The 17,246-nt window shown below is 38.1% G+C and overlaps 1 protein-coding gene across 2 annotated transcripts in view; it reads right to left on the bottom strand.

Moving 5' to 3' along the window:
* znf407 (zinc finger protein 407) overlaps positions 1-17,246 on the bottom strand; it is a 100,899-nt gene that overhangs the window by 7,293 nt on the left and 76,360 nt on the right. The window contains exon 10 of one of the 2 annotated variants that reach the window (XM_077720808.1): positions 6,031-6,144. The exons of the other annotated variant lie outside the window; for it this stretch is intronic. Coding sequence (XP_077576934.1) covers positions 6,119-6,144 — 26 coding nt within the window. The 3' untranslated portion in view covers positions 6,031-6,118. Of the gene's footprint in view, positions 1-6,030; positions 6,145-17,246 lie in introns of those variants that run through there. 2 annotated transcript variants of the gene reach the window in all.

Here is a 17,246-nt window from a genome sequence, read left to right as displayed (position 1 = left end):
AGGTGGACCTTTGATTGCTCCTTTAATTAGCCATGTTAGCTCAGTGGATTTACTAGGGAACCTGTGCAGATAATTATGCATCTTTCCTTTTCTCTACATTCATCACCCCCATCTTGCTTTCGCTGGGCATCCCTATCTGTCCGTCTCACTCACTCTCCCATGATTTAATGATTAATTATGGATGTGAGTTTGCGAATAAAAGCTTTTTCACTAATCAAAATGAAATGTCCTTCATTCTTGTAATTACAGTGTGAACAGTCTCTGTTGCCAAGGCAAGGAGGCCCTCACTATATGTAGTCCATCAAAGCAGATGAAGAGCAGCAAAACTTGAAAAATAACCAGCAAAAAACAACATTCAAAATAAAAGTGGACTGAGTTGTAAGAAAACGATTAAACAAATAAGCAAATAACTAATGTGTACAATGTAAAGGAGAGCAATGTTTACACACTCAGTTTGTCACTAATTTTGTTATACGCTGCTGTTGTACAATGACAATAAAGGCATTTGATTTGTGACTGGAACACCTTAGGCACCCCAAATGTATAGTATATACTAGGGATCGGGAACAAGTTAGAAACAAAGAGCAAAAATTTTAAACTGTGAGAGTCAAAGAGCCACACCACGCTGAAATGATTGTCGGTCCCTTACATCCGAAGCAACACACAAATCCAAATTGCCAAATGTTTTTTTTAAATATAATTACTTTTTAATGGACCCAGATGAATATGAGTGGGCTTTAAGAGAGAATAAAAATAAGATAATTGTTAAATGAACATAAGTAAGATATGATAAGTAGCAAAGCATTCATTTTGGCCGAGATCCGCATGTATATACACTCCATCAAAAGCAATAGAAAAATGAAGCCAATTTATTTAATTTTCCTGTAGAGCAACAAGGTCACGTTTTTTCCTTGTTTAGTATGTATTGTTACGCGTCATTTTTGATTGTTGTCTTGGTATTGACTGGTATGGACTTTGGTTTTGTGTATTTCATGTTTGTTCCTCAGTGTTTCGTATAGTGGACATGAACAAAGACAAAGACAAATAAAAATAAAAGATAGACATGATTAACGAAATAGGATTTTTGTTTGAACCCATCCAGTTTTCATATGAACAGAGGCATTAGATGTCATTTGGCTTGGATGTGGTTGTTTTTTTTCCTCACACTTGCCTCTCTTAGATATAGATTTTTCAAACAAAGAATACCTTTCAATGTCCACACACAGTTTGATTACTTTCAACAAAAGCAAATGAAAACGGAAAGCTTTCAATAACTGAATACCAACCAAACAAAAAAATGTTAGGGTGAGAGAAGATTAAAAATCAACCTGAACCATTGTACAAGTATTGGGTTTAGCCATCACTACACATACTTTGAATGTACCGAGTAAGGGACAAACAAACAAAAAAATCACTCGCACTAGCTATTGAAAAGCGGCAAGAGGCAAACAGATGGAGGCAAGTCAGAAAACAACAATTGTTTGCCATAACCAACTTCCATCATTGAGCATCTGTAAAAATGTATGAAAATATGATATAAGATTATTTTCTGAATGCACAGTGACCAAATGTAAATGATATGAAAAGATGCTAATTACTGAGTATCAAGAACAAAAACAAAAGCCTGACTGGAGACATCTGTCAAAAAGAAAATACAATTTCAATAAATTGAGAAAATGTCCCAGAGGTGGTGTGCCATTGGGTCTCCGACCTTATTTAACGATTTTAAGCAAACAGATAACAATTAAAATCTTTGTCACTTGGATATAGTATAATATGTCAGAGTTTGCTCGTCTTACTATGTAGGGCAGGAGTGGCCAAGTCCGGTCCTCGAGAGCCCCTATCCAGTCTGTTTTCCATGTCTCGCTCCACCAACACACCTGAATCAAATCATCAGGATCTGTAAGAAGCTTTTGGAAAGCTTCCTGATGAGTTGATCATTTGATTCAGGTGTGGTAGAGGAGGGAGATATGGCAAACACACTTAATAGGGGATCTTGAGGACCCGACTTGGCCACCTCTGAAGGTGGGCTTTCTTATAAATACTAAGTATTGTAAGTTGCCAATTAGATACATATAGACAGTAAATCTCTGGACTTGCACAAGGGGAAATGAGCTGTTGATTTAGTATTATATTCATCTTTTGACAACACACTCAACTAACTAAGAGTGTAGGGCAAGAATAAAATAACTCTTAATTTTGGACATGAATATACCATGTGTTATTCTTGAATATTGTTGTGAGACATTTTCTAACTATGGATCTTTGAGTTTGGCCTTTGAGCTACCTTGCCATATTCACTGTGTACTTTACTAAGGCATATTCGAAATAGTTAGTGATGGTCCTTCTGTATAAGACCAAGGCACTTGTGAGAGGAAAGGCAGGCACGGTGGGAGGTTGCTCCTCTAATCTCCATCTTCAAGCTGACAGGCTTGAAAAGGCCTTAATGAATGGATCTTTTCATCTGCACGCGTGCGTGTATGTGACAGTATAAATATTTAGCAATATTGGAGTCAGCCTGTGATTTTACACAGATGGAGTGATTGATGCCTCAGCCCCTTGACGCATGCCAATGAACATGCTAGAGATGTTATATAAACCACAGCGTATCGCTTCCTCCAACACCATCCAGCTCAGTTTCTCTCCTTGTTTCACACTGCCTCCTCTGCACTCCGCCTCCTTCCCCACTTGTTTTCTCACTGTTGATCCACCCTCTGTAGCGCTGCCAATTTGCTTCATTGTTGAATTTCTATCATACAGTGCTGTGTGGCTATGATTAACTGACAAAGTAGGTGTGCGCATCTGTGTGCCCAGTCAACCAGATAGTTGGGATTTTGAATGTAACAAATACAATATGTTCAAAATTAAACAGGCTAACGCTGCCACTTTGACTTGAATATGTGCCTAAAGGACAAATATTCTAGATTCTTACTACTATTACATTCCCAAATCGTAATGTACGGTCATTGGAGACTTCGTATTGTCCGGTTGTGAATGTAAGTATAAATTGTGTTGCGACAGTTGGTGGGACAAGTGCTAGAACATTATTGAAGGAGTAAATCATTCATACCTCGCCTTTGGGGGTCCATACACTACATGATAATATTTAACGATTCTCCCGAGAATGGGGAGCGGAAGAAGCTGCACCTGTGTCAGGAGTGAAAGTCGGGCATGATTTTCTAGTTTTCATTTCTAGTATAACTGTTCAAATAGCCGATCTAGAATCTGCCAAATTATTGGCAGACCGCTGGGAAGGGCTTGAGGCCGCCCTTAATGCTAGAGGAGAAACACCTTGCTGAAAAAAATAAGTATGCCATGCAATCGTCTGTAAAACAGTTCTTCTAAAATTTAAATAGTATTTCCGTGTGTGGTGCCCAGTGTTTCACATACGTGTCATGAGAGTTATTTAATGGCGTGTTTGATTGGTTTAGAGATCATGAGACACTGGGCATTGCCGAGTAAAGCTTCAAGAAACCACTCAGTATTACTGTGGGTAATTGTTGAATTTCTCATTTAAATCATTATTATATTATTTACTATCATGTATGAGCCTGACTCAATCTGGATAAAACATTGTAGAGTGCAAAAGCTCTGTGCATTTTTTGATTATCTGTAAAACATAATCTGAGATAATTATCCTGCAGTGTGTCATAATATGTGATTTCAATGCCAAGATTATATAGTATTGTAAGGCTTATTTTTGACATAATGTGTCAGAAGGATAATGATGTTTCTAAGTCTATTTAAAGGTCAGCCTTTCTCAGTAAACTTTCTCACAAATGGTCAAAATTGTTTTGCTTTCCTATGTTTTCCTCGCATAAAATATTAGTTTCGGAGAAGAAATAGGTTTAGGTACATTTAAGTTTAGGTCATAAGTTTAATAAGCTTAGGTACTAAACAAAAAAAATAAACAAAACTAACTGGTCAGTCGAGGGAAAATAATGGGACCGTTTTGCCTACTAAGACAATTAGGATTAGGTGGCCAATATTTTGACTTCAGAATCTTATATTTTTTCAGTTGTGTGAATCCTGACTTTATTCTCAGAATTCTAACTTCATTTTAAGATTTCTGATTTCAAAATCAGAAAAAAATTCTGAAAAGGGATCAAACTTTTGGGTCAATGATAAATAACAGGTGGAGTCTATTCAAGGAGGCTTATGGAAGAGAAGTTGGCTACAATGTGGACTCAGTACTCTAAATGCAATATCACGACAAATAACTCATCACAATCCGATATCAACCAATGGGAAATGTCAAAACAACCTCAAAAAAACCTACGTTTTGGTAGAACAAAATTTTCAGGAACACACAAAATACATTATTTTCTGCACACTTTAGTTTATATTCCAGGACTGAGTTGAATTAGCAATAAATAAATTAACTAAAACAAAAAAATATATATATATTTTAATGTTGTCCAGTGTCAATATGTCAACACTATACATAACCTCTTTAGTTTTTTTATCCAATTTATTGGATCACACTATTATTTTATACACTTATGACTTCGTGCAAGCTTGCATCTAACTGTAACAGATAATGACAATCCTCCAAATGTCCCATGTTAATGTGGATCATAAAAAGTACAAAAAACTATAAAGAATTTATATCCGGCCATTTGCAGCAATTTAATATCTGGTATGGCAGAAGAGTGGCAGCTGGGGCTGACTAGCAGTGATCAGCAGACTTTAGCCCCAATAAACCATTTGACTGACATGGTGATTTGTGACTGACTGACTTTATAAGTGGCTGGGTCCTTCATTTGATCGGTTTGTGTGTTCATGCATATGTGCCAGTGTGTGTGCTTTTACCCATCGCCAGTGAGCAATGAAGCATTTGGAATAATTTAATTTGAACAAGCCATATTTTAACCAAATGATATAAAATCAACTGCAACAACATTTAAACTGAGCATTAATTACTGTGGTAAATGCATAGTAAAACACCTACATCTATACATACAAAAACAACCTGTGTTTTCTGAGGCTGTTTACTACAGGCCCTGGTGGCAGGAAATACCGTGGCATGTTGAGAAATGAAGGAGTCACAAATCGCACTCCATCAAATGTTGTTCGATTGTGAGATGTGTATTAATACAGACAGCTGTATCCTGGTTTTCTTTCATCAGTCCCGCACATTAACTGATACAAATAGTTCACATTTGTCTCAACACTAAAATCTTCTCTGTTTAAACATGCCGCGTGTAATATAGCCCTTTAACCCCTAATGCATTCATTAGTGTAAATGAGATGAAGCAAATCACTAACATGGTAGCTCCTTAAGTGACCTGATAAATGTGTGTGCATGCAAGACAGGTCAGAGACAGTGGAGAGACAGTAAATGACAATGTCACGTGAGGCCGCTACTGTATGAAATCTCAGATCTAATCAATAGCAGTGAGGAGGACGCCAGGCGCCAGCCAGAGGGTCACCACTCATCACTCAGGTCAACAATGTACACACTCACATGTGCACATACACAAATTCATGAGGGCAATGTGTAGGGCATGCTGGTAGACAATAATATAAGCAAGAAGAGAATGAGTCAGAGGGTAAAGCACATAGCAATAGTAATGGGTGCTGGATCGATAGGAGAGATTGAAGGACCTATGTGATATCAGACCCATGGATGAGCAAAAAACAGCTCAGCAGGCTGCGGAGAGCGGCCTTGTGGTTTAAACAGCTTTCACCCCAGGAACAAGTCATCATGGCCACCAAAAAAAACATGAGAAAATGACCCTTTTTGAAACAGTCCAATTAACAGTTTCAAGAATATTTCATGTTTAAGATGCAATAACAAACCATAATGGGACAACAGTATGGAAAGTATGTACATATGTGAGCATGAGTTGTGTGTCATGTCCCACATGGGTGTGCTTTGTGTGCCATTGCTCACTATAAGACAAATGAACCACACATTGTGGCATTTAGGCCTTCTCTCTAATGACACAGAGTTGGGGAGGAGACACAGCCACGGTTATTGAATTATTGAAGGTGCACAGTGAGGTATAAATCTGCCATGGCTTTAGCACACACAATGGTAACACAAACTCATACAAGGAGGCCACTGACAAGGCGGGTGTGACTGCAGACGTTGACTTGCTGACCTTGATGGTTGTTAAAACAAGCTCTCTGCCAGTTTTTCTGCAAATGTTTACATTTTGAGTGGCAACATATCAACAAAAGAACGCTGCATGCTCTGTCTGCCGGTAAAACTCTATGCTTGTCAAAACTGACATGGGATAAGACAGTTTGCAAATTACCACTCATTTATCATTCACTAGGACAGGAGGCAGGAGTTAACTTATTTGCCAACTGGTTACATACATTAACAACAAATTGTAATCAAATTCCAGGCATGTTATGACTACATTTTACTATTATTAAACTAAAAGAGAAGACAAGCTGCATATGCTGCAAAAACATTTACATTATACGTAACGAGTCTTACAAAGTGCCTGACTGTTGGTAGTGGTTGGGATGCCCCAGTTACCACTCAAAGGAAAAGGCAACTCGTTCCACAAATTACTTGCCTGAGTTGTGAGTTCTTCTTGAAAATGCATGTGTACCTCTACTGTTTATTGTAAATTGCTGCTAGGGGGCAACATGGGAAAACTTTTGAGTTATCTCCGGGATAAATACTGCAAAATCTTTGGGAAAAAAAAGGCTTCCCTCCTGTCTTATGACTTTGTTACTCGTACCCGATTCTACATTCGAATATTTGCTGTAATCTACATTAAAACAAGCCTAAAATAAATACCAAGCATTTTTGGAGGTGATTTTCCCCCTGAAGAGTGGATTTTTTAAAAGTTGCGAATGTTTACGTCATTAGATAGGGTCTTTAAATAAATCATTTTTATTTAATTTTGAGTGCATACATTTTCATTGCAAAAAACTAAGTTTAGTTGTTTAAAATTCATGCAATATGTCCTGAGGATTAGTGATTTACTCTATGTATATATACATTTTTGCAACACTCACAATACAGAAAAATCTGCTGTCAAAATAACATAATATATGGAAGGAGAAATATCGCATGAAAAAAACTGTGCTGTCAGACTACACTAATGTGTAACAAAATAACTGGGAAGAATGATGAATTTAGGCTAACAAAAAGATTCCTGTAAAGTACAGTGCTCATACAGATCAAAACAGAACTGCCATAAATACAGCAATGGTATTTGGGTATTTGTAGTATATGTTTACCTGTAGTAAAACTCATACATACATCACACACCAACCACTGATTTATATCTGTTAAATAAAAAGAGGGATAATATATTGCAATATGCAAGAAGTCCTTGCAGTATCACATGGTTATTCCCTTTTTCTTTTTTTGAGCATATATTTTCACTGCATATAATTGCATGTTTCCTTACATTATAATTTCTGTATGTCTGGACAGATCAAGGTGCCATTTCTAATGTCTTATTGTACATTGTAAACAAAGGGTGTGATGAAATAAAGGTTGCAAAAATTCTTAATTTGTATGCATATTTGTGCACACACATGTAGTATGTTTGAAGAAAGAAAACTGTACTGTAGCTGAGAGGAGAGGGTTTCTCTTATTAACACCATCAGTTTGCATCATTACTGGGGTGCCAGCAGGCACCATAACAGCGGCATGGTTACAATGGCCCATGCAATCTTATTTGAAAACAAAGACACACGTACCAGCATCTGCACACACATCAACACACAGCAAGCAGACAGCGGCACACTCAAAAGTCCCCACTTTTGAAATCTCCAAAAGGGTATGCGGCTTGTCTGTATCTATCTGTTATCCAGCAGGTTACCAGTAGATGTCTTACCATGTTTTCATTGGGCGGGAAAGACTCTATATATCCTCCTGACAACAAGGCTGTGGTGCGCAGCAGAGGGTGGAATAAACTCAAGTCAGAACATGCGAAGGTCCCAAAGTCAAACAGCCCCAAAGAAACAAACGTGCTACAGTGACAAAGCATTTGGAGTATCATTCTGTTATCCGTCTACATATGGGACATTTTAGAAGATATGGAGTTTGACTTCTCTTTACATATCTTTTCAATACAATGCTTTAGGAGTACCTGTCATGTCAGACTTTGATGGGATTTATTCAAAAGAAAACTGGTAAAGGGAAAAGGTCCCCCATGTTGGATATGAGGTCATCTTGTATTTATAAAGGTACAACTACAAACTCAACCAATTTTCCATGGATCTTGCTTTGTAGAATGTATAGAGACCTCCCCAAACATAATTTTATTCTACTGCTTATCTTGTTCATAGTCACAGTGTAGCAGGTTTTTTATCCCAACTCACTTCGGGCAGAAATTTAATTTACCTTAAGTTGTTTGACCGCCAATCTAAAATCCACATGTATGTTAACTTGTTTGGAATTATTCGCCAGCAGACATGATAGTCAGCCTTTGGCAACTATCAAGAACACTATCAGTGAAGCACTTAATATAAAAGATCATAGCAATGTGTCCTTAGTGTCTTCCCATATTGGATGATCAAAATTTAGTAGGAAAACAAAAAATAACAGGATGGATCAAATCATCAAACCCAGGAATGATTAATCTTGTTGGAGATAACAGGACCCGCAAAGCTTCAAACGCGCATTCAACAAAACCCAGTAGATAGTGACGACAATTCCCCTTGTGCTGCGTGCCGACGATGATGCTAAGGTATTTTGGCCGAAGTGTGACAACACACATTCCATGTTTGTGATCATAATAAAATCACAATAAACATGGGTGCCTGAACACGTTACTGAAATTAGTTTTAAACAACCTCAGTAAAATCAACACAATGGAACTCAGAATAACCATTAGCAGAGTACTACCATATAGACTAATTTGTTCGTTCATTTTCCATACCGCGCATAGACTATGGAAGAAAGGAGGCTACACCCTAGACTGGTGGCCAGTCAGCATTGGGGTACACAGAGAGAATAACGACCAACCACATTCACTGTCATACCACCACTAGCGTGAATCGCACCGAAGTAGGGTGAGTAAACCTCTAAACCAGGGGTGGCGAACCATGTAAGCATGTCACTTATCCAACATGCTGCAGCATGCGGGTATTTCAGTTTAGGCCAGCACTCTTCTATTGAATGCACTATAGGATGTCACATCAACCAAGTTACCGAGTTGAACATTTTTTGACTACAAGCGAAGTAATAAAGTTGTGTGAGTAAATGGGTTTTTTACTTGCTGCACACTGCTAAAGGCAATGCAAAAAGGCCTTTAAGGATGGATATATTCATGCAAGCACATGCAGCAACACACAGTACAATGTGTGTCTAGACCTTTGTCATCTCCTGAGACTGACTCCACACAGCCCCGGGGTTTAATCGAACGCAGATAACACCAAACATCAAACCAAACCTTTTTTATCAGTAAAAAATAAATAAATAAATAGAAATGATTCATTAAAATAACACAAATGCATGAACATTTTAATCGAGCACAAAAAAAATCATTAAACAACATTTGCACATTGGCAGATGGACATTTTTAGCAGTGAAGTTTCTGCTGATGAAATATGGTGTGTTATTTTGGAACGTAACTGGAGAATGGTAATCAAAGCTCTATTGTATGAATGGCGACCAGCCTCATTCTAAGGCGCCTTTACGGCACCACCCGTGACACCAAAGATGAGTCAAAGCCATCAGACACTCAATATAGGGCTACTCTACCAACTGCTATAGATTATGTAGCCAGTAAACGTTCATGTAAGATACACATTGATCTGGCATTGACAAACCAGTTCATATTAGCCATGGTTTGCTCTCTACAGTATGAAGGACAACGCGATCCACTACAAAGGATTGAGATCAATTTAAACCGACAACAATGCAAATGTGATTTAAGTCATCCTGCTCAAGCCATTAGGTTGTAGGTTAAATACATATTCAGACACAGCATTATAAAATATTAAGACAAAATACAAATTAAAAAATAATGACTACAATTTAGTGAGTGCATGAAAATTGCAATGCAATATAAATTGGTAAATTGGTAATATGGTACAAATGTATTTGCCTGCATATACTCAAAAAGCATAATGGAATGTTACTGGTACTAACCAGTAACATTTCATTATGCTTTTTGAGTGTATGCAGGCAAATACATAATGGTTATAATTGGGCATGCAAAATTAACATGTTAAAGTCACAGCTATTAATAGACAAAGGCCCTCCAAAAGTGTTTGACCTAACAGAGTGTTTCTTCTTATTTCGTTTCTCACTACTATGTCTCCTAAACTAATAAAAAAGCCGCACAAATCCCCCTGAAACTCTCCATATGAACTGTCACATTAATAACACTGCACTCATATTCAAATTTTCTGTCGAAAAGCTAAAGAAAGATTGAATGCCCTGCCGTCGCACAGCCAAAGATTGAAGACGTGTCTCATTGACATTGTTAAAAGTTTATGAAAATATATGAATTCTCAAACGTGTTGGGCCACTGTGTAGCTCCGCTCTCAACACTTCTGTTAGAGACCGTGGCTTTTAATCAAAATGATTGAATACCACAAGTTTGGATTCAGGGATTTTAATAGAGGACGGATAAAGTGTCACGGTCCAGAACTAGAAAACCCACATGGGATCATGCATGCATATATAATTTTTTTTCTACTTTTCTTGTTTTCAGGACGTTAGCTACCAATGACAAATACATGTTATTTCCTCAGAAGAAAGTTTGAGGAGATGATATTTAGGGTGACTCTACTGGCTAAGGTTAATTCCTCAGATTTGATTCAATTATGCTTTGAGCTAGTATTATGTTTAATTACACATTAATCATCCACATTTTGGACACACAAGTTGTAAGTTTGATGTAATGAGACAGAGTAGGTTATTTGATTAAAAAAAACAATAATTAAAAAAACTAACGTGCTCTCATTGGTCAGAAATGATCAAGGATTTAGGTCATGGATCTGATTATTTTTTTGGATGACAGAAAAATATATCAATAAAAAACAATGTTTTACTTAAAATATAAATATACATAAAAAGAACTGGTTCAATGTGTAAAAAAACTCAGATAAGTATATAAAACAAATGACGACTATTTTAACCTTAAATGCTCCCTAAGAATGTTTTGTTTCAAATATTACTCATCAGCCAAAATTTGTACACAATAAAGTCCATTATAAAATTGGTAGACAAATAAAACAGGCTATTCCTTTGACCTGGGGAATTAAGTTCAGGATTTTCTGTAAAGACATCTGGTGCCATCTAGCATTGTAAATAGGTATATTGTCTAGACCCCGAATGTAAGACGAGCCCCATTTTTCAGTCTTGCTTCAATGCAACAAACACTGTCTTATATTCTTACAACTTATATTATATTGTTCCAACATGTCTTGTATATTTCTGACTGTTACCTGTGCTTGTTCACTAGGTGGAATGAAGGCAGAGCAGAACAATTACACATACAGCTATAGGATAATTTATGTGTCTTCTCATATTGCTGACAAGTTGGTGGTATTTTTTTCTCTCACTCCAGAAGGCTACCCAAAAAAAGAAGCTTTTTCACCAACAAGATGTATCACTCTCTACTTTAACATCCAAAACTGTTGCGTAGGGGGACAGGCTGTGAGGTGAGAACAAGTACAGAAAACACACTTATGGAAGATGTTTGGGTACACAATGTATGAGCTGCTTGAGGAGTGCTGTGGGAGGAAACTCCTACCCATTTACCTAAATGTGGCATAGTTTAGTTGCAAACGCTATCTGCAGCCAAGGGAACACCATTGGGGAATTGAAAAAAATAAAGGTCTGTAATGCAGTTATATCAAATCATGTATAGAAATACGACCAAGATACAGACAGAAGATATGCGACAAACTAGATGAAGATACTGACATGATGTTTGCAGAGTCAAACCTAATGTCAAAGGCCAATCTTTTTTATAAGCTCCCAAGAATAAAGAGCGGGACAATAACACACAAATTACCATAAAACATCATTTGACACACCAAAATCAAGTTTTAATTAAATGGCCTGGACCAAGTACATGTTATTGTGAGTTGGAAGGCCATCTACAACGAAATGTAAAACCCTCATCATCCTCAGAGTCTGGCTTTTCAAAGAAGCTCAAGAGTCACACCTATCACTCTCTCCTCTCTTCTGCACTCCCCCCTCTTCACTTCCACCAATCATCCACCTTCTTGATTCCCCTTTTCATTATCTCTACAGCGGGTGTGGGGGGCTAGAGGAAGAGTGGAGTGGTCTGAAGAGGTTTTCAAATCCACTGAAGCCTGTCACATTACAAAAACATGTCGCTTTAAACTAAATGTGAAATATCAGTAATTGAAGCCATAAATCCACTTTTGTGTTTCCTCTCACCTACGCCTCACCCCTTTCCATTCTTTCTCTAAGCTTTCTAGCTTTCTCCTTTTTTATACGAGTGCTTTTTGATGAGCGGTAAATTGGAAATTATTTTGTGTTGTACTGCTGCGTTAAAACGTCCTCCCATTACCATGTGTCAGTCAGCAATGACAGTGGAATTACTCATCTGTCAATCTGGCTATCAATGGGGGTTGTTTGTGGAAAAAGGTGGGGCAGGAAAGAGGGGTATAAAAGGAGACAGAATGATCAATAACGATAGGGTGACAGTGGAGGGGCTGGTAGAGAGGAAACGTGGGCGGATTTGGGTCTGTGTGGGGGAGTGTTTAGTCATGTATATTCCTTCTGTTTGTCTGCCTGATTGAATATATTGAAGTTCTTGTGCCATTTATTGTCACTTTGCCGGAGTGTTCTTTATTAAGGCCATATGTTTGTTCAAATACTGGTGCCACAGAATGGCCAGCAAAAAATACCCTTGGTTCCGGAAAGGAGAATAAAAGAGATGAAATATAGAGAAACAAGATTGAAATGCCTTTCTATGTCTTTATATTAGAAGTAGAGGTGCCTGGCCTAAATCCACTTTACTTGTTGCATGTGTGTCAGCCCCTCAGAAGAAACTGCTTTGCTTTTGTTTGTTGCATTTTTAATTTGTGAGAATATAAATGCGGCTTCTGAATATAATACAATGAAACCACACATTTCAGCCATCCAATAGTAAAGCCTAAATGAATAGCATTTTATCCCACTACAACATGCTCAAAATGGATTTTTCTTTAGAAACTTTTATCATGACATTGCACTATTTTTACAAGAACCTGATTCTACTATGATGTCAAAACCAATGGGAGGTAGGGGAAATGTAATATTTCTAAACAAGTTAAAATAAATAACAATTGGTACTATTTACACTTAACTTACACGATAAGTTTCTATACAATATAGTATTGCATTCTCAATAAAAAAAAAAAAATCTTCACCTGCATATTCAAGCATAGTTTATGATCATGTTCACATGACACTGTTCCAACAACGTAATTATTTATTTATTTTTTACCCTGTGTTTGTAATGACTTCTGGGGTTGCGAGATTTTGCATTAAATTTGGAGCGAGACATAGAAAGGCATAGGAGAGTGAGAACTACTCTATTGCTCAATGCTAAATTAATTGCACCAATTATTCACAGAAAGAGTTGTCGAGTGGCGGCCTTTGGGGGGCAAGGCCCTGACCGCTCTCCCTCATTTTTAATTGGGTGTCCTGTTGAATAATTGATTGGAGCAAATGTGAAATGGATGGGAAGGTCCAAGTGTCTTTCATCACAACTGGCGGGTTGCTCTGACAGTCGGCCACAAACAAACTCTGCTGCTGTGCGTAATAAACAAAGCACACACACTTACTCTTGCAAATTTAGACTGCCCCCTGCAGTGAAGTTAGAATACTAGATAGGACATAGTGTAGGAGCTACACCCAATGACCTCAGAAAAAAACATACACACAAGATAAAAATTAAACTAACACTGTTGAGGAGTAAAATATCCACGCAAGTGAGCAAAATATATATTCACCTCCTTAAGACTATTCAAAATTTAAACACCTGAGAAAATCAGTTGACAATTTTTATAGTTCAATCAAGGCACTAAATTTCAATAATAATCATAGTTTCTTCCCCTTACAAAACATCAATGAGTTAAATTTATGATTGTAATGGGCCCTGATAAATTTGAGAGTTTTAAGAGAGAACAAAAATAAGAGAAACACGAAATGAGGCATAGAGGACAGTAAATACAAAATATGATAACAATCAGAGAGCCGCATTCATTTTAGCCGGGAGCCGCATGTTGGACACCTCTATATATGATTAATACAAGTTTTTCAACGGTCAAATTTCAGATGAGCTAGATCAGGGATGTCCAAACTCTCCTATAAAGGGCTGCAGTCGGTGTAGGTTTTTGTTTCAATTGATCCAGCAATGAGTTTAACCAAAGATGTTTCTTTTGAAACACGCAACAGCTCCTTGCAATGTACAAATTAAACTTTAAAGACACGAGATTGGCGAAAATATACCCTGCACCAATTGCAAAACTTGATGTGTAGTATAGAAACCCATGATCTAGGTCAGGGTTGGGATAACTATTCCATTCCCGCATTGGGTGAAGGTTTTCATTCTAACCCATAAAGAGGACACCTTTTCACCAATCTGGTGTCCTACAGGTGCATTGAGTGGAATGCAGTCAGGTGCTTCTTGTTTTATGCAGATAGTTCATTGGTTCAAGTGGCTTCGTTGGATCGGTTGCAACAAAAACCTAAACCCACAGTGGCCCTAGAGGACCGGTTTTCCCACCGAGTATAGGTGTTTCAGGGCTCAAACAGCTACTGAAATCAAGATAAATGTGATTGGAATTTGTAACTGAAGACTGTGCCAACAGCCAAAACGACTTTACTGCATAAAAAGGTGTCTACATTGTTTTATATATTATTAGTGTGTCCGTAAATGCATCACACATGTTCATGCACAGACATTTTGGTAATCAAAGACCAATAACTCCTGAGCTTACACAACAAAGCAGATGTAAGATTCATGACTTCTTGCTCATGACTGTTGTCTTTGCCACAAGCTAGTAAAGAAACAATTAGTGCAGCGCTAGCTCCACTGTCTGTTCTAATCGATAGTCCCTGATGGTCTTCTAAGCTTATTGACTGAGAACCGTTCCTCTCTCTGACCCCCATCTGTAGCAGTCGACAACAGTTTAAGTCCACCTTTCTAGATCACGAGAGAGGGTTACAAGGTTAACCAAGATACAATCCATACTTAAAGAAAAAAAACTAACATTTTTCAAGATCTGCCTCAATGCTAAAATGCAGTGAATCAACTCAATAATGAATACAATACATTCTGGGACAAAGAGCACATTAATGTCGATTGCAGTGTCCCAATGTCTTTAAAACCATTCAAGTAAAGCCCCACCACAGCTAGAAACATTCAAAGTTGTACCTTTCTTAAAATAACAGCGCTTAACCCATCTCGCAGTCACCTCACTTAACAGCAAACTTAGTGTCATTGAGGCAATATGCTGATGTTAGTCATCAGTGTTTGTGTATTGACAAGAATGCTACTCCTTTCCCACATGAACGAACATCTGGGCATGTTTTACTCACCACTACCTCACCTGTCTAGCTTATCCACTGCGCTGCATTACGAGATGTAGGAGGGCAGCAAACAAGTAAGAGAGAAAAAGGCTGAGACAGCGGGGATGAGAGCAGCTGTAAAGATGAAGTGGGGAGCAGTGGTGAACAGGTGTCACTCCCACTGACGGGCTGCCACTGTGCCACTACCGTGACCCAGGAATTCACATGCACACCCACGCAGGATTGGTGTCTAGCGGTTCATTGAGAACACATTTCTTAACCAACGCCTACCCTTTCCCATGCTCAGATGGCACCCAAGGCTTCTCAATCTGGCTGTTTAACTCACAGATTGACATACAAACATGCACCCATGCCCTAATTAGTAAACACAGTGCTTGTGCATATTCATAAATATTTGCATGGGTCTAAACTCATGAACACATGCAAACTAAAACAGAAACCTTTGCTCTGAATATCTTCCAAAGTGACAATTCCAGTCAATTATCACAGTTTAAACTTTCACACAAACCCAACAAGTTATATTAAGGTGAAGGTGGGTGCTGTTGATAATAAATGTATAACACTGAGATGGTTCTCGTAAATTAACTTTACTAACTCTTAATATTAAAACTTGGCAACATATTAATACCAAAACGACTATGACTACTGCTGCTACTACTAGTACTACTACCACCACCACTACTACTAATATTAATACTAAAACGACTATGACTACTGCTGCTACTACTAGTATTACAACTACTGCTGCTACTACTAGTACTACGACTACTGCTGCTACTACTAGTACTACGACTACTGCTGCTACTACTAGTAGTACTACTACTAACAATTACAATAATAATAATAATAATCCCAGCTATCCCAGCTGTCTTTGGGCACCCTGAATTCATAGCCAGCCAATCGCAATACTCACTTTAAAATGGTCACCCCTCAAAAAGTTTGAAAAATATTACTAATTTCTTTCCATTGCAATTGTTAATTAACTACCTTTGTAGTCTTTGATCTGTGCATGGGGCATAGGACGTTATTGAGGACGAAAGCTAGTTAAGGGGGATGGTTGGGTGTTTTTATAAAACTAGTTTACCTCATAATACATACACCTATGACACAGACCACTATGTCCTCAGCCTCTTTCCACTCGCTCCTCTCAGTGCTGAGGTTGTGAGGAGGTAAGTAATTACTCTGGTGTCAGTGTTGCTAGGTACAACTCCTCCCCCAACAAAGGGGCGGTGGGCATCCATAACCCATCGTCCTGCCACAGGGTAAACGCCGGGCCATCCATCACGCACCCACTTGACAAATACCTTCCATAATAGAAGTTTATTTTTATGGGAGGCTGAATCAAGGACTTTCCCATGCATACAAAAACGTGTCAGAATTATTTATGGCTTGTGCTGAGACGCACAATATGTCATATCAAAGCCCCATCCTGCTTGCTGGCGTTGCTGGAAGATGCCGGTGCTTGGCCTGTCGATATCTTTGCTCGCTATCAATAATGTGGAACACAGCCACGATAAGCCCCAGCATTCAGAGGTCATACACACACAATCGCTGTAAGACACATTGGAGCTGATAGACGTGAACAAGTGCTACATGCATACACAGGAAAGGACATAAAAGACACACAAACACACACTTATAAGATGACATGCTGAGATGTGTTTTGAAAATGCATATCATGTAAAGGCATACATATTGACGTTTGACACACTCAGGATGGGAAGAAGCACACATAAAAAAATGAGAATAAAGTACATTGATA

The sequence above is a fragment of the Stigmatopora nigra genome, chromosome 7 (assembly GCF_051989575.1).
Source record: "Stigmatopora nigra isolate UIUO_SnigA chromosome 7, RoL_Snig_1.1, whole genome shotgun sequence".
NCBI lineage: Eukaryota > Metazoa > Chordata > Actinopteri > Syngnathiformes > Syngnathidae > Stigmatopora > Stigmatopora nigra.
The sequence above is the reverse complement of the archived record's forward strand: the minus strand, read 5'-3'. Positions and strand labels throughout refer to the sequence as shown.